The 24,454-nt window shown below is 31.5% G+C and overlaps 1 protein-coding gene across 2 annotated transcripts in view; it reads right to left on the reverse strand.

Annotated features, from left to right (window-relative positions):
- Sos2 (SOS Ras/Rho guanine nucleotide exchange factor 2) overlaps positions 1–24,454 on the reverse strand; it is a 98,039-nt gene that overhangs the window by 24,296 nt on the left and 49,289 nt on the right. For both annotated transcript variants that reach the window (XM_071607878.1, XM_027929561.2), the window contains exons 9-18: positions 21,869–21,996; positions 20,494–21,149; positions 19,941–20,022; positions 17,867–17,989; positions 13,128–13,231; positions 10,165–10,387; positions 8,955–9,074; positions 8,640–8,802; positions 2,714–2,831; positions 144–316 (exon numbers count right to left, since the gene is read on the reverse strand). In XM_071607878.1, coding sequence (XP_071463979.1) covers positions 144–316; positions 2,714–2,831; positions 8,640–8,802; positions 8,955–9,074; positions 10,165–10,387; positions 13,128–13,231; positions 17,867–17,989; positions 19,941–20,022; positions 20,494–21,149; positions 21,869–21,996 — 1,890 coding nt within the window. The remainder of the gene's footprint in view (positions 1–143; positions 317–2,713; positions 2,832–8,639; positions 8,803–8,954; positions 9,075–10,164; positions 10,388–13,127; positions 13,232–17,866; positions 17,990–19,940; positions 20,023–20,493; positions 21,150–21,868; positions 21,997–24,454) is intronic.

Raw genomic sequence — 24,454 nt, forward strand, 5'->3', positions numbered from 1 at the left:
ATTTAACATTGTTAACCACCAATTATTAACTCATTTTATTTACAAAGCAAAATAAACAGCATGATATATGATTATGGTATTTCGTAGAGATCACCCAGTACTTAACACATTCCCTTTTAAAGACAAGGAAAAAAAATATTTACCCTCATTTCTGGTTCTATTCGTAAACAATAAGGCTGATTCTGATATTGCTGAATTTCTCCAGTAATTTCTGCCACTTTTCTCCTCTTACTGAAATTGATTAAATCTTTCCCTTTCTTTTTTAAAAAATCATTATTCCCTTCTTCAGTCTTCAGAATATTTGTTAAATATATTCCTAGTGAAAAAAATATTTAAAGAAAATTTATTTTAAAATTGGTCATTTAATCAATCATTTGGAAAAACAATCTTGTAAAACTGAAAGACTTACTAGCAATTCCACTCCATAATGTTGATAAGGCAAGGCTCTGATAGACTTTATGATTATGATTAGTTCTCCATTAAATTTTTTTAACATAGAAAAATTTTAAAATAAAAAGAAAATAAAGGCTACTAGTCTAAGAAATAGCAAATTAAGCTTTCCTAAACCGTGTTTACAAAGTCTAAATTATAAGTTTTAAATCGAACCAAAATTTTTAATGCTTGATTTTATTTATTTATTTATTTATCACATTACAACACTTTCAAATTTTTATTGAGTATGGTCTTATTACCTCTGTAATAATGCTTGATTTTATTTTTTTATTATTTTTTTAAAATTTTTAATATTTTATTTTTTTAGTTATTGGCGGACACAACATCTTTGTTTGTATGTGGTGCTGAGGATCGAACCCGGGCCGCACGCATGCCAGGCGAGCGCGCTACCGCTTGAGCCACATCCCCAGCCCCTAATGCTTGATTTTAAATATTTATTTTCAATAATCTTTAAGTGATCATCAATATCATAAGCACTGCTGATTAATAAGAGTTCAGACTTAAATTGTTTTCTCAGAGCCCATGATTTAGATTTAAAAACCAATTATATTTTAATATTTCACAATAGAAACTTTAATCTCCTTTTTTGAATAATTACTAATATATTTAAATTAGTAGTTATCAATTGATAATTTTGTTCCTCAGAGTGTATTGGAAATGTCTGGAGACATTTCTGGTTATCATGATGTGGGTGTTACCAGCATATAGTAAACAGGAAACTAGGAGGCTACTAAACATCCTACAAGCACATGACATTTATTCATTTATTTGATTCATATGCCAATAGTGCTGAGGTTGGAAAACCTTGATTTAAATAAATTATACAATTTCAACAGTTTAGTCATACATCACATTATTATATTTATATAAAAATGATCTATAAGGCTAGAATGGAGGGGCTAGGAGTATAGCCTAGTGATAAGAACAGGTGCTTAGCATGTGAGAGGCCCTGGGTTAAATCACCAGCATGAATGTGTGTGTGCCCGTGCATGCACGCACGCACATACACACACACACACAGACTAGAATTAAGCTGAAAAACTGCTGTAACATTATAGTACAATATGTTACTCAAGTGTTTGTAGTGATGCTGGTGTAAACAAACCCACTGTTGCTGCCCACCATATTAAAGTATAGCACATAAAACACACCACGTATACGACAGTGGTCCCATAAGATTATAATAGAATTGAAAAAATCCTCATTGCCTAGAGATGTAGCTGTCGTGATGCCAACATAACACATTTTTCAAGCCTGCATAAACAGACCTGTCAGAAAAGTATAGCATGTTTGTCTATGAACAGTACTTAATACTTGATAATAGTAATAAATGACTATGTTACTGGTTTATGCATTTACTATACTACACTTTTTATCATTACTTTATAACAAAAACATTTACTACAAAACAGTATTCTATATTATGCCACAAGCAGCCACACATGTATCATCTATGTTGAATGCATCATCTATGTTGAATGCATCAAGAGATCACATTCAAAGCAGGTGCACACACCTAAAGTTCCAGCTACTCAGAAGGCTGAAGCAAAAGGATTGCTTGACCCAGGAATTTGAGACCTGCCTGGGAAACATAGCAAGACCCCATTGCAAAGCAAAACAAAACAAACAGGCAATGTTGAGTAATTGACTTATACCATCTATAATTGTGTGAATACACTGTTTGCACAACAGAATTGTTGCCTACTGATGCATTTATCAGAATATGTCCTTGTCATTAAGCAATGCATGAATGTATTTAAGAAAAGTTCACTTTATAAAACTTTGCCTAATATATAACAATTCTGAGTTTATTTTTTATTAGTGTATTAAAATTATACATAATAGTGGAATTAGTTGCTACATGTTTGTACATGCACACAATAATATGATTTGTTCAAAGTTGTTCCAATTCTGAGTTTTAACAAATCACTTAAAAGCCTTTAATAAAGAGAAAACAAACACTGTAGATATGACATAAATAGATAAAAACAATACTTACCACTCTCTGAGTGCCTGTTCTGATAGGATTTGTATTAGGTCGTATAGATAAAATATTTTTAATTCTTACAACTCCATGAGGTAATTATTATAACTTGCATTTTACAGACAAATAAATAATAGAGTTTTAAGTTTTATTTATCAATACAGATGAAAATAGACAAGGTAATATAAAATATGAACAACTGACCTCTAAAGACTGGCCTCTTTGGACTATAACACATTTTCCCTCAAAATACAATATCCATCTTTAGTAACTTACCAAAAAAAGGCACACAAGGTGGATTGATTGACTTTAGTTTTACTAGGTATTTTTTAAAGTGATCTTGACTTAATTCCACAGCTTCATCTAAAATTTTCCGTTTTCTTTCCTGTAATGCCTTAAAAACATATAAAATGAGCATAATCTCTGTTTATAATTCAATCAAATGTATGGATACAGAACTTTAGAAATTATAAAATTTTGCAAACATTTGAAAAAATATTTTTTAAAATTAAAATAAGAGAGGTAATCCTTTGGGCATTTGCCTAAAGTGATTTATCCTCTTTTTATCTATAATATAAAATCTAAAACCTTAAGTTTTTCTAAAACAAATTAGAAGATTAAGCAATCAAAAAATTTCATCCTCAGGACCTTGATAGTCATAATTTTGATTAGCCAGAGTTTCAAGTCACAGATGTAGGAAGGGAGAATCATAATTGTTCAGCATTTAAGTACTTTTCCACTGAAAGGTCTTTGGGGGACAAGGGTGGAGTTTTGGTAAAGAGATGACTACAGGAGGGTAAGAAAGCATTAACAAATTTAGTTAATGTAATAAACAGGAATTTCTTTTTAAATTTCATTTTTAGATTTTCTTACTAGAAGTTAGTTTATAACTTGATAAGAGCAAACATTATACTTGAGAACCATTCAATATATTTCCTTTAAGTTATGAAGAAAACAAGAGTGCACCATAGCTTTTATTCAAATCTATCCAAAAGTCCTAGCTAAAATGGACAAGAAACAAAATAAATAACTAGGAATTGCAAAGAAAAGGAAAAAAAAAGAAAGAAAAACGTCACTATTTACAGAGATTATGACTATCCACAAAGAAACTCCAAAACTCTATCTGCAAAGTGTTAATAAGAGAATTTACTAATGTTGCTGTGTCAAAAATCAACTAGATATGAAAATCTTTCATCAATAAGGAAAATGATTTTTTAAAAAAAGTCAAACATAAATCTAACAAAAAAAAGTATGAAGTCTCTATCAAGAAAACCATAAGACAGTATTAAATGGGTAAATAAATGGAGAGATATACCATGTTCTCAGTTGGGAAGACTCATGACTGTAAATTGGCACTAATTGATTTTACAGATCTAATGCAACTTCTATTAAAGTTCCAATTTTCAACATGGCAATGGTGGCACATGCCTGTAATCCCAACGACACAGGAGGCTGAGACAGAAGGACTGCAAATTCAGCCTCAGCAATTTAGCAAGATCCTCAGCTACAAAGCAAGACCCTGTCTTAAAATAAAAAGGGCTACAAATGTGACTCAGTGGTAAAATGCCCCCTGGTTCAATCCTCAGTACCAATAATAATAATAACAATCCAATTTTTAAAAATGAAGCTTAAAATTATTCTAAAATTTATTCTAAAATAAAGGGCTAAGACTAAGTCAACCTTGAAAGATTGCTAAAAGATCTGCTCTACTTTCTTTTCAAGAATTATTATACAAGTAGGCTGGGGTTGTTGTAGCCCAGTGGCAGAGCACTTGCCTAGCACATTTGAGGCACTGGGTTTGATCCTCAACACCACATACATCTACAACTAAAAATAGAAAAAAATATAAAAAGACCAGAAACAGGACCACACATAAGGATACTAAATTTATGACAGCTGACACTATAGGTCAATGGGGGAAAAATGAATTAACAATAAATGAATACAAACAACTGGGTAGCCTTATGGAAAAAAAAATGAAATAGTAGGGGCTGGGGTTGTGGCTCAATGGTAGAGTACTTGCCTAGCATATGTGAGGCAGTGGGTTCAATTCTCAGCACTGCATACAAATAAATAAAATAAAGGTCCATTGACAACTAAAAAAATTATTTTTAAAAATGAAATAATATTTCAACCTCACCCCATATTCAAAACTCATTTCCACCTAGAGTAAGGATTTAATGAGAAAGATAAAACATTAGGATAATGGGGGGGCAATTAAAGTGGAGAACAAAAGCATAAATAACAAAGAAAAAAATAAGTAAATTTGACTACATTAAGAATTCTTGTTCATCAAAATACATCACAAAAGAGATGAAAAGGGGAGCTTCTATCTGGGAAAAGATAAATGATGAAATATTAGAATCCAGAATATAAGAGCATTTGTATATAATCATTTAAAGTTAAAAAATTTCCACAAGAAGAACCAAATAGAGGTTCAAACTCATTAAAAATCAGGAAAATATAAAACAAAACCACAATAATGGAAAAGTTAAAGGCCTGAAAATATCAAGTATTGATGAGAATATAAAATAACTGGATCTCATACATTTCTGATGGGAGTGTGAATTGGTACAATTACTTGAGAGAACAACTTGGCATTATCTAGTAAAGTTGAAGACATCTATATCCTAAATTCTACTTTTAGAGTAATATATTTGGGTATATCAGGATATATATAAAGAATGTTAACAGTTATATTGTTCATAAAAATTCCAAATGATTATTAACTAATGAAAAAATGATTAAATTTTGGTAAACTGATTTCTATAATTATGATATAGTTATGAAAAAGAATGAACTGTAGCTATAAACAACATGGATCAATCTTAGGAATATAGTGCTAAGAGTCATTGAAGAATTATAAAATTAAGAAACATGCAAAATAAAACAATATAGGTTAGATAAAAGCAAGAGAATTAAAAGCCTAAGATTCATTACAGTGAAAGAATGGAGGGGCTCTTAAACTGAATGCTAGGTACACAGATGTTTTTATTCTTTATGCCTTATATATAATTATAGAAATACTGTTGTCCAATAGTTTTTAAAATGAATGCTTAGCCTGTAAAATGAATAAACTGCCTCAGAGTTTTTCAATATCTGAGTTGAAATAATTAATCTGAACAGATAGTTAATTTCTTTAATATATAAAGTTCATAAATCAATAAAATGCGAATACCCAAATAGAAAAATTCAAACATAAAAATATTTTTTCTTCTTTTCCCCTCCAATCACAACTCACTAAAAGAATTAATGAAGAAAGACATATGTATCTTTCCACACTATTCTTAATATTCATGCAACTCCACTTAGAGGTTTAGGGTTTGTTCTGTTTTGTTGTACTAATATGGAATCACATTATAGTCATTCAGAACTTTCTTATGATTTTTTCCCCACAAATATCACATATATTCTTGCAAGATAATGTACAAAAATGATATCATTTTTTTCTATAGAACAGTATTCCATGTTATAGGCATAATATAATGTATTTAATCATTCTTCTGCTGATGGACAGAAGAATATTTCTAGTTTTCTGCTACTACAATAATGCTGAAATAACTATATCTTCATACATATAACTTTATACTGTGGTGCTTTTATTTCTTTAGGATTTTATTTATTTAATATTCTGGGTCTGAGAGTATGTGTACTTTAAATTTTAACATACATTGCTGGGTTGCTTTCCACAAAGATTTTACAAATTTACATTCCCACAGGCAATATTAATATAGTTGAGTTTGTACCTTGTTAGCTTTCACTTAGAAAAAGTCTTTCATAGTAAAAACACAGGAAGACCCCATAAATTTGGATTGATTTTTGAGTCTGTATATCAAGACAGTATAAAACGTTTAAATTAAAAAGCAGTCAAAATAAAGAGAGACACTGAAAAAAATATAGTTTGACTGTCTTCATATCTTTAATATATTAAAAAGTCCATAAGTAAAAATGCAAACATCCAAAAAGAAAAATGAAAGAAGACATGAATTAAATAAATCATAAAGAAACAATAAAAATGACCAATAAATACATTTTAAAATATCCAATATCACTAGTGGCCAATAAATACATTTGAAAATATCTAACCTCATCACTTTTTAAAAACACAAGTTTAAAATGAGAATTTTTATTTTTGGCTGATGAAGTCTTTAAAGTTTTTAATACAGTAATACCCAGAACCATTTATCATTTCTTGCTAGAAAACACTTGGCAAAACTACCATCTTTAGAAACTTCTAAGGAAATAATCATATTCTTTTTTTTAAAAGAAAGAGAGAGAGACAGAGAGAGAGCGTGTGTTTTTCAATATATATATATATTTTTTTAGTTTTCGGTGGACACAACATCTTTTTTTTTATTTTTATGTGGTGCTGAGGATCGAATCCAACGCCCTGCGCATGCCAGGCGAGCGCGCTACCTCTTGAGCCATAGCCCCAGCCCCAGGAAATAATCATATTCTTAAAAATACATCTACATATGGGTGGTCCATGATAAATTATTTGTCACAACAATAAAATCTAAAATAACTTAATTGTTCCACAACAGAATGATGGAATAAATTATGGTTTATGTGTGAGACAGAAAACTATGTAGGCATTAACAATCTTGTTTTTGACAACAAACTAAAATAAAAAAGTGTTAAAGAGAAAAATATGTAGGCTACAAAAATCTACTTACAATATAATCTCAATTTTGTTATTAAAAGACATAAAGTCTTTCTATACACTAAACACATTATTTTATAATTTAAAAAATAAAATTTTAGAAAGAGTTCTTTTCATATTATTTTTTTTGACTATATCTAAAGGTGACACTTCTCAGAGGAAGATACACAATCTATCAACAAACATATGAAAAAACGTTCAACATCTCTAATAATTAGAGAAATGCAAATTAAAACAACTCTAGGATTTCATATCACTCTAGTCAGAAGAGTAGTTATCAAGAAAACATGCAATAATTAGTGTTGGCGAGGATGTAGAGGAAAAGGCACATTCATACATTGCTGATAGGACTGCAAATTGGTACAGCCAATCTGGAAAACAGTATGGAGATTCCTCAGAAAACTTGGAATGGAACCACCATTTTGACACAGCTATCCCACTCCTCGGTCTATTCCCAAAGGACTTAAAAACAGCATACTATTGAGACAAAGCCACATCAATGTTTATAGCACCACAATTCACAACAGCTAAACTGCAGAACCAACCTAGATGCCCTTCAATAGATGAATGGATCAAGAAACTGTGGTATATATACACAATGGAATATTACTCAGCAATAAAAGAGAATAAAATTATAGCATTTGCAGGTAAATGCATGGAGTTAGAGAATACCATGCTAATCGAACTAAGCCAATCCCCAAAACCAAAGGTCAATTGTTTACTCTGATAAGAGGACACTAATCCATAATGGGGACAGGGGGATGGGTTGAGTGGAGGAACTCTGGATTGGCCAAAGGGGAGGGGGCATGGGAATAGAAAAGATGGTGGAATGAGATAGTCATCATTACCCTAGGTACATGTATGATTGCACGAATGGTGTGACCCTACTCTGTGTACAACCAGAAATGAAAAATTGTGCTACATTTGTGTACAATGAATCGAAGAACATTCTGCTGTCATGTATAACTGATTAGAACAAATAAATTTTTTAAAAAGTTATTTGTGTAATTAAATTTAATATCATTTGTCATTTATGGGAGACTATCAAAGTGCCACTGAAGAAATTCATGTGAAACTTTATTACATTTAGGTTAAGCACATTAAAAAGAGGTACAGGTCCCATATTCTTTGACAAATCCTAAACTTACTAGTATATATTGATATATTTTTAAAAATATCTTTAAATTTCTATATTTAAGTGGAAAATATGGATTCATTCAAAGATAAATTCAAGCCAGGAGTGGTTGTAATCCTAGGTACTTGGGAGGCTGAGGCAGGAGAATCAGAAGTTTGAGGCGAGCCTCAGCAACTTAGTGAGGCTCTAAGCAACTTAATAAGACCCTGTCTCAAAATAAAAAATAAAAAGGGCTGGGGATGTAGTTCAGTAGTTGAGTGCCCCTAAGTTCAATCCCTGGTACCAAAAAGGGAAAAAAAAAAAAAAAAAAAGATTAACTCAAAAAGACAGGCAGTAGGAGCAATCTCTTTGATATTAATTTTATCTTCCCCCAAAAGGATGAAATATTTAAGCCTAAAACTTACCTCAAAGGTATGGTCTAGTCTGTACACTGACACTGAATTTACTGCACTGACTATCTCCAATACGCCATTGAAATTATTCAAATCTTGAAAAACTTGCAGAATTTCTATAATTCTACTTAGTACTGCCACCCGTTCTTCAAAATTTTCTGCTTCCACAATGCATCTAATAACAACAACAAAAAATCCACGGCTTAGAAAAGTTTCTCCACCTAACTTAGGAAATAAGAAACTTCTTTAGAGCCAGAATTCAAGCTTAAATAGGACTTATTATTATGATGATTAAGAAGCAATAATAAAGAATAAACAAAAACTTACTTTTCAAACCACAGGGTGAGGTTTGTGGTATGGCGAATCATTTTTAATAAATTTGGAGAATTTATCTCTTTATCTTCTTTGGTCCACACACTCCCTACAAGTTCAGAAGGCTGGACTTTCCTAGAAATAAATTTAAAAAAAAATCAGTACAACCTAATCTATCTATAAAGGATTAGTATCAAGATTATTTAAAGATCTGCTAAACTTAATTTAAAAACAGATAATGACAAACATGAAAACCTCAATAATATCAATTGGTAAGAAATGATAAAATAATCTCCAACTCCAATATGCAAGTAAAAATTGATACAACCACTTTGTAAAACAATTCATCAGGATCTTCCATTACTAAAGATATACATACTAGCTGACCCAACAATTCTATTGCTAAGTACATTCCTATGTAAACTCTTACAGAAAGTTACAAGAACTCATTCACAAGACTGTTCAGTGAAGCACTATTTACAGAAGTGAAAAACGCCAAACAATCTACCAGTTCACCAAAAAGAGACTGAATAAACTGTGGAATACTCATAGAATGGCTAAAATAAGTGAACTAGAACTATATTCATGGACTTTAACAGATATCAAAAAGAATATAAGTAAAAACATGATGCAGAATAAGTATGTTTAAAATGTACAAGCCAATACTATATATTATTTAGGAAAATGTGTGTATGTATATATAGAGAGACAAACAGAGGAAGAGTAAGCATCAAATTCTGGGTAGTTGTTATTTCTTGGTGGGAAAGGAGAGCAATGAATTAGGGAGAATTATAGAATTTCAATTTCATCTGTAATGTTTTTGTTATACATGAGCACTCATTACATGGCTGCTTATCATTAGGATAACTTCTCTAGATATTTATATTTCAAATGAGGGCTCCTGGATACAGGAAAGACTTTAATGGAATGATAGTGGCAGGGGCTTACTGTTGAATAGTTGTTACTATTGTACTGCATTAGTCTTCCTACCATTCCTCTTGTGAAGGATTGCTCATCCTTAAACTAGGTCTATATAGCAACATGTTAGAAGACTTTTACCTACAGGACATACTGTGATTAAAAACTGCTATGAGCTTCCCTCCAAACCCAGGAAAATAGATGAGATATTTTTAAGCAGTCATGATATGTAGCAAAATGTTTAAAAAATAGGTAAGAGGTATGTTCAAGGTTTTTGAAAACAGACCAAGAAATTACAATTACCTACCTGTAGAGATCAGATTCCAAAAGTGTTAGCTGACGAGCAATTTCTATTGGATGAAGTGTCATAAGATCAAATGTTTCAAACTGCCCTGGTTTACTGATATGCCATTCAATTGGTGGAGGTGGACTTTCAAAGGTAATATTATGGCTTATTCCATTTGCCTGAGCTTGCTTCTTCCTCTTGATGATCTTAGCAATTGACTCTACCCATTTCTTCATAGCTTTCCCTAGAAAAAAAACACATAATTAGAATGTCTTTTACTTGACAGACATAACTGTAAATCTTCGTATAATTTTTAACGTTCACCCAACTTCAACAATTATCAACTCATGGCAAATTTTTGCTTCATCTAACCCCAAATCATGCCATTCCTTCACTCTGTTGTTTGTTTTTTGGTACTAAGAACTGAACCCATGGATGTTTTCTCACTGCACTACATCTCCAGTCCTTTTTGTTTTTCATTTTCAGACAGGGTCTTGCTAAGTTGTTGAGGATCTCACTAAATTGTTAAGGCTAGTCTTGAACTTGTGATTCTCCTGTCTCAGTCTCATGAGTTGCTGGTATTACAGGCATATACCACTATACCCAGCTCTAGTTATTCTTTAAACAAATTCAAAAAATCATATCATTTTGTCTATATTTAAGTCTTTTAAAAATAATCATTAGGTCATTATGACATATAAAAAAATGAAGCATTTTTTTCTTTTTTAAAATTTGTTTTTAGGTATACATAACAGAATATATTTTGACATACTAGATGGAATATAACTTCCCATTCTTGTGGTTGTACATGAGGTGGAGTTACACTGGTCATGTATTCATTCATATATGAACATAAGAAAGTTATGTCTGATTCATTCAACTTTGTTTCCTATTCCCATCTCCACTCCCTCTCCTTCATTCCCCTTTATCTAATCCAAGGAACTTCTATTCTCCACCCCCTGTTATTGTGTGTTGGCATCTACATATAAGAGAGAACATTTGGCCTTTGATTTTCACTTAGCATTATAATCTCCAGTTCCATCCATTTACTGGCAAATGCCATACTTTCATTCTTCTTTATGGCTGAGTAATACTCCATTGTGTATATATACCACATTTTCTTTATCCATTCATCTGTTGAAGGGCACCTAGGTTGGTTCCATAGCTTAGCTATTTTGAATTGAGCTGCTATAAACATTTATGTGACTTCGTCAAAAAGTGAGATCTTAAAATCTTCAAATAGTTGGTTAATATTCAAATTTCTATCTCTTAAATATTTTTCTTATAATTAATTTGTTTTAAAAGGACATAAATAACATTTACTTAATTATATTTAGTCCATATGTCCTAAGTTTTCTTAGGACTATAGGTTCTCCCTTTATGTCTCATTTTTGCTTGCAATTTATTTGTTGAAGAAATGGAATTGTTTGTCTTGTGGTGATTCTCAAGTCTGTCCTGCCAACTGTACCCCTGTGGTATCATCTGCCATGTTTCTCTATCTCCCCTATTTTCTGAAAACCAGAGACATAGAGATCGATGTTTTTGTTTGTTTGTTTTAGTATTGGGGATTGAACCCAGGAGCACTTAACCACTGAACCTCATCCCCGGCTCTTCTCTTTTTATATTTTATTTTGAGACAGGGTCTTATTAAGTTACTTGGAGACTTGCCAAGTTACTGAGGCTGATTTTAGATCCTCCTGCCTCAACCTCCCAAGCTGCTGGTATTATAGGCTTGTGCCACTGTGCCCAGCGAGATCAATGTTTTGACATGAATACTTGCCAAGAATACTTTAATAGGATTCTTAACCAATATCTTATACTGTTAAGATAAAACACAAATGTTCTTAATATAACATATGTTTGATGACACATATTATAGCCTGGAATTTTATCACATAGGCTATGTTTGAAACTTCAAGTTGGAAATTCCTATCTTTTAGACACAAAAATGTATTCCTCTGGGGGCTGGGGTTGTGGCTCAGAGGTAGAGTGCTCGCCTAGCATGCACGAGGCGCTGGATTTGATCTTAGCACCACATAAATGTAAAATAAAGATATATGTCCACCTAAAACTAAAAAAACAAATATTTTAAAAAATGTATTCCTCTAGAATATGTTTCTAAGAGAGGAAATATTATTTTAAAAAGCTGTTAATCATCCAAAATTAAAGAACCAGATTAAGGAGAATAAAAAAGCATAAAATTGCTGGGTGTGGTGATGCACACCTATAATCCCAGTGGCTGGGGAGGCTGAGGCAGGAGGATCACGAGTTCAAAGTCAAGCCTCAGCAACTTAGCAAGACCCTAAGCAACTCAGCGAGACCCTGTTTCTAAATAAAATATAAACAAAGGGCTGGGAATGAGGCTCAGTGGTCAAGTACCCTGCCCCTGAGTTTAATCCCCAGTACCAAAACAACAACAACAAAAAGCAAAAAATTATATATATATTATTTATTTAATGGAAAAAATGGCAAACTTGAGGTGACATAAAATTAAATAGCTTTAATTTATTAAAAAGGACTTTTGACATTTTTAAAAGCAATATTCTCCTTAAAAACTTAAAAGGGGGGGGCTAGGATTGTGGCTCAGTGGTAGAGCGCTCGCCTAGCACGGGCGGGACCTAGGTTCGATCCTCAGCACCTCATAAAAATAAAGGCGTTGTGTTGTGTCCATTTACACCTAAAAAATAAACAAAAAAACTTAAAAGGGGGTTAAGAGTATAACTCAGGGGTATGGCACTTGCCTAGCACGTGCAAGGGCCTTGGTTTGATCCTCAGCATCGCAGACAAATAAAAATATGAGAAGACAAGGTTCTATGACTTTATATGGTTCTAAATATATGTGAGCTTACTGGAGTCTATAAAGATCATTCCAAATGTTATTTCAGCTTTTTAAAAATGGAAAATAGTTTACATTCTTAGTCATACAATTTTGAAAATAAGCTCAAGTGCAACATAAGAGTCAATCAAAACTTTAAATAATATACCTCTTACACTTGAAATGAAGGATTCCAGTCTTTTAAGCAATTCCACATCTCTTTCAAAGTCATAAAAATGGTGTTCAACCCAATGGCGAAATACATTTAAAATCCTGGTAAAATAAAAGAATCACATTTTAGTGAAATCTTCAATTATACTTTTTTACTTCTATTCTTCTTCATTATACTTCTTTCATTTTTCTAATGCCATGGCGATAGTTTTATATGCAAAAACCAATATAATACTTAGAGTCTCCATTTTTAATGAATACCTTAAGTGCTTCAATAATAAGAAGAAAATCAATCTCCAAACTCTACACTATTTTTAAATTATACTTTAGCCAGGAGTGGTGGCACACACCTGTAATCCCAGCTACTTGGGAGACTGGGGCAGGAGAATCGCAAGTTCAAAGCCAGACTGGGCAACTTAGTGAGACCCTGTCTCAAAATAAAAAATAAAGGGCTGAGGATGTAGCTCAGTGGCAAAGTGCCCCTGGGTTCAATCCCCAGTACTGCAAAAAAATAAAAATAAAAATAAAAATTATACTTTAAAATATGTATTTGTATAAAGATTATGGTTTCTGTGCTTAATCACCAATTAATGTTAAGGAAAAGTGTCTTTTATTTATTCATATATAGAAAATACATGCTCTATAATAGAAAAGCTATTTTAAGTTTTTAAATTGAAAAAGTATTTTAAGCTGTAAATTTTAATGTATTTTTCATATAAAATGGAAAATTAACTAAGATTTATTGTATTTGGTTCTAAATTCAAGTGCTAGCCTAGTGTCCTGGCACATGCCTATAATCCTAGTGACTTGGGAGACTACGGGAGGAAGACTGAACTTCAAGGCCAGACTCAGCAATTTAGCAAGGCCCTAAACAACTGAGTGAGACCCTGTCTCAAAATAATAAATAAACAGGGCTGGGTATGTAGCTCATTGGTAAAGCACCCCTCTGTTCAATTCCCAGTACCAATAAATAAATAAATAAATAAATAAATAAATAAATAAATTCAAATGCTATCATCAAATTTCCCTGTAACCTACAAATATGCCTATAACCTTATTTCATTTTAAAAGACAAAAATATTTTTGTCAAGAGAGTGATTTTGTTTTGCATATCACAAAAATGATTACTCCTGATCTTGCAAGTATTTAATTATCTATACAAATATGAAATGCTCTCTACCATAGAGACATCCTAATAATATTACTTTTCTTCATTACTTCAACAAATGGCCATTTTCAGGTTAGATTTTTATTTCCCTACCACAGACAACTATATTTCTCTCAGACTATGCAAGTACATTTAATTACCAGTCTTCATCATGCTATTTATATTAAAACAACATTAAGTCATTATGGTCTGGTTAGTTCAGGAGCTTAGAAAATATATCAAAAGATCATAAATTGTTAGCTTCTAGTTTCCACTTATATCAGTTCAAACAGTTCTGCTTATATTTTCTTTCTAGTTTCTATAGCATTGATGTAATTTTAAAATTACGATCATATAAAAGAAAAAAGTCTAATCAGACTTCATCAAACTTAAAAACTTCATCTCATCAAAGTATCATTAAGAAAACTAACAGGCAAACCACAATCTGGGAGAAAATATTTACAAAACCTTTTTCTGACAAAGGACTATATCCAGTCCTACTCGATATACTTATACAACTTAGTAATAAAAAGACAACTCAACAAATGATAGACATGAGTCAAACCTATTCTTCAAAGATGAAGAATGACTAGCCAATAAGAGACAGTAAAATGTTCTCAACATCATTAGTCAATAGGGAAGAACAAATTAAAACCACAATGAGATACCACTATACACCCAACAGTATGGCTAAGGTATGAAGAATAAGATCACTAAACAATGGTGAAGATATGCAGCAATGGAATGCTCATATATTGCTGGTGAGAATGTTCAGAAGAAGTTTTGACAGTTTCTTTTAAAACAAAATACATATCTACATTATGTCCTAGCTATTCCACTCTGAGTTATTTACCCAAGTGGGAAAAAAAGAAATACACACACCCCCACTCCCACATTCACAATAAGACTTCTAAGATAAAGTTCATAGCAAATTTACTCATAATCAAAAACTGGAAAATGCCCAGGTATCCTTCAATGGGAAAAATACATGAACTGTGGTGTATTCATATAAGGAAATAACTACCTTAGTAATAAAATAGAAAAAACCATTGGTTCAAGCAACATGGATGAACCTCAAAAGCATGTTGAGTCAGACATGAAAGTTATAGAATCCATACCTTTCTTTCCCATACTAGTCAGAGTCACACCCACAACAGGAATGAAGTAATTCAGACTTGGGGATGGCACCAAAAGATCTCAGAAATCATTGTCTCCTAAATTAACAAGTGAATTACAACTCCTAAACAGAGAACAAGGAATGTAGCCTTTGAATGCCTCTTTAAAAACCCTTGTTCCCCCTGATCAGCAGAATCACAGCCTCTGGGACTGGAGTCCCCTGTGTTTCCTTTTTGCTAGCAAAGCAATAAAACTTCTCTCTCCTTTTCCTCAAAACAAAAAACAAAAAAGTGTAAAAATCAATTTATACAAAATTCTAAGACAAGTAAAAGAGTCAATAGCAGGATAAATCAGAATACTGCCTTTGGGCAGTAGCAACAAAAATTGACTAGAAGGAGCACAAGGGAACTTTCTGGGTTGTGGTCTATCATTCTGTATCTTGAAAGGAGTTTGAATTACAAAGACATTAAAATTTAACCAAAGTACACTTAAAATGTGTGTATTTCATGTAATGAACATTTTAGAACAAATGAATAATAAATACTGAAATGTTATTGATATATAAGTTGAAGTATTTAAGAAATAGTGTACTTTGAAACACATTCAAAAGATTAGGTGATTAATGAACTGAGTGAAAGATGACAAATAAATATATGTGATAAAAGTAAGTAAAATAAAATGTTAACAGTTGATCTGGTGGGTTTATCATTGTTCACTATGAAATTCTCTCAATTTTGCTCTTTTTTAAAATGTCAGAATAAATTGCTAAATAAAATATATTAGCTTACATTTTACTAAAATTCCTTCAATGCTCACAGAAAAAGTTTAACAAACTGGCTTGAATTTCAAAGCCATCTTCAACTCTACCCCAATATAGTTAATCTCCTCTATTACAACTTACAATACAATGTCTTCATTCCTCTAAGTTCAATTTCCTTACCTATTTCCTCTGCACACCATTCTCAATCCTGTCTTTTTACCTTTGTTCACACTATTTCTAGTTACCCTCAATACCTTCAATAACCTTTCTGCATATCTAAATTCTATACATCCCTTAGGGACAATCTCAGATTTTACCTCTTCCTAAGATGTCTTCCCTAACTACTGGAGTCTAATCTTAGCTATTCCTGAAGTTTTATAGGGGTATATTTTTGTGAGCCATTGAACTATTCAAAGTAGTATAATGTATAACTATTTCATGTATCTTTTTACCCCAATAAAATCATAATATTATGGCACCACATCATGACAGTCTATTATTTTTGTATTCACCATAAGTAGACAAGTATACAACTGAGAACATGCTTAGATATAAACAGTTAAAGAATTCACATGACTGAGATCTAAGATCTTATTTCCTGTCTGCCCTATAATAGGGACCTCATAAATGTATGCCTCATTTGAGTAGATTAGTACAAATGCATCACAGTTACTTGAGAAAAATTATTCTTCTTTCTTCTAATGTAATGGGTAAAAAATCTCATTTTCTTATACAAAGAATGACATGTTAAAAGTTTTGGCTAAAAGACATATAGCTAGGAACACCATTATTCCTCTAAAATTGAATTTATTTATGGTAATTATCCTGGAAAATAATAAATCCAGTTCAAAGCTATAATTTATTAGTTAACAATAATCAAGGAAACAATATTTAGAAAAAATATTTAGATCATATATAGTTAATATGATAACTCAGTATCCAATGATAAAGGGTAGATAATACTTTAGTTTTCATTTGGACTATAAGAAGGTTAAAGGAGCTTCCAATTTTTAATGCTTAGTGAAACAAAAACACAATGGCTCAAGAGGTCAGATATGGTCCCATCCTGTCACTCCCTTTACATGACCCAAGTTCAAATTATTTAATCGTACTAAGTTTTCCATTTCTTCATATATAAAGTTAGAATAATCATTGTGCTGCACCATAAAAAAAATTGTGTTTTGAGGATGAGATTAAAAAAGATAAAACACTTAGGGTAATATCTAGCACAGAAAGTACCTAACAACTGGCAACTCTATAATTAAATCTATTATAGAAATCACTGCAATGATTCCTTAGGTAACTTTACATAGGATAAAGAGTAGGAAAAGCAGTAGAACTTCCATAAATATTAAAAATTATAAAAAAAACAAACAAGGACCAAGTAACTACCATTACAAAGGGACATAAGGGAAATAAAGTGGAAAGCTGACAGTAAGCAAGCTTATATATGTAAGTTTTACTTATAATAACACACATTTATTTTGATCTGTAAATATATCACATGTCAGAGAGAGCTGATGTAAATAACATGGTATACTTATATAAATTTCTTCAGGATATTTATTTAAAATAGCTTCACAGAGAAAGGAATTTGGAAATTTAACTGTTATAAAATTAACAATAATATTTATATTTAAATTAAGAGCTAAGAATTTTTGTGTTAACTATATACTGAAAATGGCACATAAGAAATGTAATATTCAGGTCAAACCTAAGTTGTACTGGTTGGACGTATTCCTTTCGGAATCTTTTAAGGTCTGCACTGATTGGCTGCTCGCCTTTCTCTATTGCCAATTTGTCTGCTTCAGTAGGTTCTGGCTCTGGAATTTCAAATCTAAGAAGAAAACCAAAAGGACAGGAATTTGTTCATACATAAATGAAAGATATTTTAAATACAACAAAAAAAATTTGACCAAAGAATCCCCTTTCCTATCACTTTGTAGAAAGTGCAATTACTGTTAAGCCTTCCCTGCAGTACTCCATACTACACAAATACAAAAATTGCCTTCAGCTATATGATCCTAAGATTTTATATCAAATCTTTATAAAAAGTTTTTTATGATTAGCATTAATCAATGCTATTAATCAACCAACAAAGGGTTCATGGAAAAGATCCAAGAAAAGAATCCACAGGAATATAACTTCTTTAAAGATCATAAAGAGCTGGGAGATTTAGTGTATGCCTGTAATCTCAGCTACTAGGGAGTCGAGGCAGGAGGACCGCAAGTTCAAAGTCAAACTCAACAATTCAGTGAGACTGTCTCAAATAAAAGAAAAGAGACTGAGCATGTAGCTCAGTGGTAGAACTCTAGCTAGCTTCTTCGAGTCCCTGTATTCAATCCCCAGTACCATAATGTGAAAGAAAGGACTTATCATCTATCCTTAATATTTATATCATAAAAATGAAAGCAGACTAATCAATTTCCTTAAATACGTGAGTATGAAATTCAAAAAGGAAGCCCAAGATGAACTTTTAAATTAAGAACATAACCTAAGTGGGTAAGGTAAAAAATCAAAATTAAAAAACCAAAAACCTTCCCTAACCAGAGGAAATATAGCTATAATGTAAGTTATGAAATATAGCTATAATGTAAGTCTAGCAAATATACTTTCCTTATTTTGGACACAGAAATAGAACAATAGATTTTCATAACGTATTATACTAAGTCTAGTAAATTTAATTTCATAGAACAAAATGGAAATAGGGGTCAAGATAAAATTTTAGTTAAGTTTATAAATGTAAAACAAAAATCATTTTGTAGTTCAGATTATATATGTACATATTCATATACATGTGTGTATATACATATGTATGTATGTGTATATGTATTTTAGTACATTTTTTTTTGAAATTGGATCTCATTATATGTTGCACAGGCTGTCTGAAATGATCCTTCTGCCTCAGTCTCCCAAGTACCAGAATTATAGACCCATTCCATGACATCCAGCCAGGTTCTTTTTTTTTAAACTACAAAGCATTTAAAGTATCACTAAGTAAAAAACATTCAGTTAAAAAAATTTTTTTCAATTCAAAAAATGTTTAAATATTAATAAAGGAATTGTTTTTTAGGCTTAATAATAATACATGATTTATTTAAAATAAAAATTCTTAACTTTCAGAGATACACATAGAAATATTTACAGACGAAATATGTTTTCTGAGATCTACTTCAAAATAATCCTGGGGGTAGAATATTTAAATCTGTAGGGAAGCAGATAAAACATGAGTTGATAATTATTGAAGTTAGATAATGGATAAATGGGTTCATTATATTTTCTGTCTACTCTTGCACACGTTTGAAATTTTCCATAACAAATTTGTTTTAAAATCAAAAAGTGGAAAATTCCCTTAAATAACAGAACAAATTTTACTATAATGTTGTTTTTTTCTCTCTAAATTGGGTCTTTAAGGGGCTGGGATTGTGGCTCAGCAGTAGAGCGCTCGCCTAGCACATGTGAGGTGCTGGGTTCCATCCTCAACACCACGTAAAAATAAATACATAAAATAAAGGTATTGTATCCAACTACAACTAAAAAATATTTTTAAAAATTGTATTAAATTGGGTATTTAAGATTACCTCTTGGAATATTGCTAATAGCTGAAAAGAACTGTTACAGACAGCAAACACTACTTAAAAAGTATGGTAATACATCTAATGTAATGACAAATAAATTATGTTCAACACCTACCTGAGTAGGTACCAGCTACTAGGCACTTTGCAAGGTACAGAACAGTTAATTTTTTTATAAAATATTAATACAAGTAAAATATACATTTTTCTCACCGTTCAATCAGTAAGCTTAGCAATTCCTGTGGTTTACAAAATGAACGATATGTAGTAAGAAAAGTACGAACAAAATTGGGATCTGAAAAAGTAGAGCATAAACATATTTCATGTTCAGTTTTTCAGTTTAATTAATTCAGAGTACCATATTTCCCTTCCTTTTTAGTTTGGTTCTTCCTGCCAACTGTGGTATTTTCTTGATAAATAAGGATTGTTTTCAAATTTTTAAAATTTGCATTAATATGCAAATTTTATGAGCACTTATTTAATAACTAATCAAGTTAACAATATTATATTTTAGAAACATTTAATTAGCTATTTATCCCTTTTGATTCTGCAGTATTTTAATATTCTGGAGGCAATTCATTTTTTTTTCCCCTGAGATCTTCAAAATAATTCTGGGAGAAGGGTATTTAAATCTGTAATGAAACATGAGTTGACAATTATTAAAGTTGGATGATGGATAAATGGGTTTATACATTATCTCTGAACACCATTAAAAAGCTTTTGGGAATTAGGCCCTAGGTAAGTACTCACAATGAGTTTCACATACCTGCATACATATGATATGTTAACCTTTCAATTAATTTCACCACAGTTCCTCCTTTAATAATGGGGATTCCACTTCTACTTTGCAAGTTGTCTTCAAAAACAATGTTTTCCTCAGAGTCTTTTACCACAAAACGATACACATCTGGACTTGGTAATCTCAGTGGCTGATCATTTTCTTCTTTCAATAATACAGAATCTAGCATTCGATCTAGAGTACTACGATAATGAAGAGAAATAAGGGCTGCCATCCAATTATTTTTCTCTTCTGCAGACTTAGCAGCAAATATTATGCTGTTTTCATCTTTGGATACTAATTCAAAAGCATGTCTGCACTCACAAGTATCTTCCTTATCACAGATTTGTACTTTCCTCATGACAAACTTTTCTTTTAATCTATATTCTGCACTACTGTAACCTGGAAGCCGGGTCTGGCCATGATTAGGTTTACAGCTGATCATTAAGCCATCAAAGAGAAAAATATGTCGTTCATGTTTAGCACCAATTCTTGTCAACGGTCCTTCCATTATAAATTCATTGCAGCACTGTCCAATATCTTTGCCTTCCCATCCATCTATGTTTTTCTGAATTTCATTCATTTTTTTGATGGCCAGGTGCTTGCTTCTTAATTGACGATTATAAAAAGGGCAAACAGGATCCCTAATAAAAAAATGAATATAAGATTATTCAATGATTACACAGTCCTAATTCCTAATTTCTTCAAGTGATAACTATCTCAAATCAAGTGACAAAAATATTAAGTTGGGCTGAGGGTGTAATCCAGTGGTAAAGCACATGGTTATCAGAATACATGAAATTATGGGTTAAATCCCCAGACTTTCAAAAGAAAAAAATTAAACATCCAAATACTAAATTTTATATACAACATTTACTTTTTTCTAACTTTGTCCCTAAAATATATGTGTCCCGTTTCATTACTGTGAAAGCGAAGTACTACAGACTATATTTCAAAATTCCTAATGCCATAAGTACTAAAATTACAAAAGAATCCTAAATTCTTATACTGATTATACAAAAATTTTTAGATTCATTAAGTGTATCTTAACATTATGACAATGCTAACCTAAAACTAAAACAACCAAAAAAAGCGAAAGAAAAAGCACAACTTTTAAAAATGCAACCATCATTATAAATTATACTTTTTGAGAAAACCAAGTATCAGATACAATGAAGCATACAGAAAATATTCATTTTTTAAAAATATTTATTTTTCAATTGTAGTTGGACACAATACCTTTATTTTATTTTTATGTGGTGCTGAGGATCGAACCCAGGGCCTCGCACGTGCTAGGTGAGCACTCTACCACTGAACCACAACCCCAGCCCCAATATTCATATTTTTAACAGTTTGGAATTACCCAGGTCGGCGTCTAGGTGAATACTGCTTGTAAATTCGGTCCATACTACCTTGAAGATTCATGAGAGCAGTAATAGCTTGGTTCAAACATTCTCTGTCTTCTTGCTCTTCACTACATGCTTTCAGTTGCTAAGAAAAAAATAAATGATAAATTAAAACTGCATTGTTTGATTCTTCTCTCAATTTTCTTATAATTAGAGAAAGAATCATCAAATATTTAAAACTTTAAATACATTTTAAATACTTAATATACTTAATAAAACTAGCTAAATTTTATTTTATGACCTCTTAAACCAACCTTTTTTTACAAATACAATATAGATACAAATTATTATTAGCAAACAGTAAAAAAAAGACTTTTTTTTTCACAAATAGTAAAAAATGAAAATCACTGGAACATCTTCCAGATTTACAATAATAGCCTAAAATACCTAAAACATGAAGACTACATGCTACTTTAATTTATTAGTAACTATGAATATAGAAAATAAACTCCCACAGATGATTTTATATTCTCTAATGATTAAGTACTCAAGTTTTCAAGTTTCAACCATTTCAAAAAGCTTACATATCTTTGTTTTACAACATAATAAAGTAGAAAACCACTTCAATCCATCAGAAACTTTTCTGCAAAGAGAATTCATAAAGAAATCTACTAGTATGTTTATAACACAGAATTCAACCATTCTAGTCACAAATCAAGAAACTATAAAAATTAATATTCTATCTTATAACCATTGGAAATAAAATTTAAAAACTGGCTTGTTAATCCCCAAAGCTCTGGTTTTATTTAATTTTCCAAAATTCATTCGCATCTCACTCTCAGAAAGGAAGTTTACTTTGTAAAAAATAATTCACATTGGATTATGCTCCAATATTTCAATCCTTTTGATGAAAAATTCAAAGTAGAAATAATATATAGCTATCATACAGAAATTATCTAAATGTATATTTATGCAAGAATATGGAAAATTATTATGACTTCTTTTAGAAAAATTTTAAAAACTTAAATCTATTTTATTTATTTTTTTTTAGAGTGTGCATATGGTCAACTTTATTTTTTTATTTTTATTTTTTATTAATTGTTCAAAACATTACATAGCTCTTGACATATCATATTTCATACATTTGATTCAAGTGGGTTATGAACTCCCATTTTTCCCCCGTATACAGATTGCAGAATCACATCGGTTACACATCCACGTTTTTACATACTGCCATACTAGTGTCTGTTGTATTCTGCTGTCTTTCCTATCCTCTACTATCCCCCCTTCCCTCCCCTCCCCTCCCATCTTCTCTCTCTACCCCATCTACTGTACTTCATTTCTCTCCCTTGTTTCCCCCCCCTTCCCTTCACCTCCTCTTATATGTAATTTTGTATAACGATGAAGGTCTCCTTCCATTTCCATGCAATTTCCCTTCTCTCTCCCTTTCCCTCCCACCTCTCGTCCCTGTTTAATGTTAATCTTCTTCTCATGCTCTTCCTCCCTGCTCTGTTCTTAGTTGCTCTCCTTATATCAAAGATGACATTTGGCATTTGTTTTTTAGGGATTGGCTAGCTTCACTTAGCATAATCTGCTCTAGTGCCATCCATTTCCCTGCAAATGCCATGATTTTGTCATTTTTTAGTGCTGAGTAGTACTCCATTGTGTTTAAATGCCACATTTTTTTTTATCCATTCATTTATTGAAGGGCATCTAGGTTGGTTCCACAGTCTAGCTATTGTGAATTGTGCTGCCATGAACATGGATGTAGCAATATTTTATGATCTTTAACTTCCTAGAAACTTTGTGCAAACTTTGCCTTTTCCTCATTTTCCAACCACAATCTCAAAAGCATTCAACAAGATTTTCCTTTTTCAGTAAGGAAATGGTTGAATATTGTTTGAGAACTTGGTCCAATACCTTTCATTTAAAGTCCTAAAAATTATTCCACATATGAAACACAGAGACAGTTGGCTTTTTTATGCAGAAGTCTTGCTATCAAGAGATTAGCAATAAAAATAATTTAAGTGACTATCATTAGAAGAAATGCCTTAATCCCTAGACTAAGAAATAAAACAATGAAGCATTAGCACAAAAGGGTCAAATTACCATGTAAAGTTTATGATCTTTAAAGGTGAAAATTACTAGCAAAACCACTTATTTTGTTGCTTTAAAAATGTCATGATTCTTCACAGCTACACTCTAAAATACTTTAATAAAGATGGATGTTGATGATATAAAATGCTTAAGGCATTTTTATTCTGTTTTGTTGGTAGAAATTCCCAAATTGCCACCAATGTTAAGATTCTGGGGCTACAAGAATACTAAGTATCTACTATCTATTTAGCTTAAGCCTGCCCAAACTCTTACACATCTTTTTAAAATAGTTGTGTAATAATTACAAGTTGTCAAGCAGGAAAAAAAATTTCAGGATATTTACAAAATGAGATTTCCTACTGATAACAGTATGTAAAACATGACTCTGGCATAACCTTCATGCAATAATTTGCAAAATATTTCTTGAAATTTCAGCAGTAATAGTTCATAAATATCAGCTTAAGAATATCCAAGCTAGTTCTCTACAGATATTTAAAAGGCTGTAT

The sequence above is a fragment of the Marmota flaviventris genome, chromosome 2, assembly GCF_047511675.1.
Source record: "Marmota flaviventris isolate mMarFla1 chromosome 2, mMarFla1.hap1, whole genome shotgun sequence".
Lineage (NCBI taxonomy): Eukaryota > Metazoa > Chordata > Mammalia > Rodentia > Sciuridae > Marmota > Marmota flaviventris.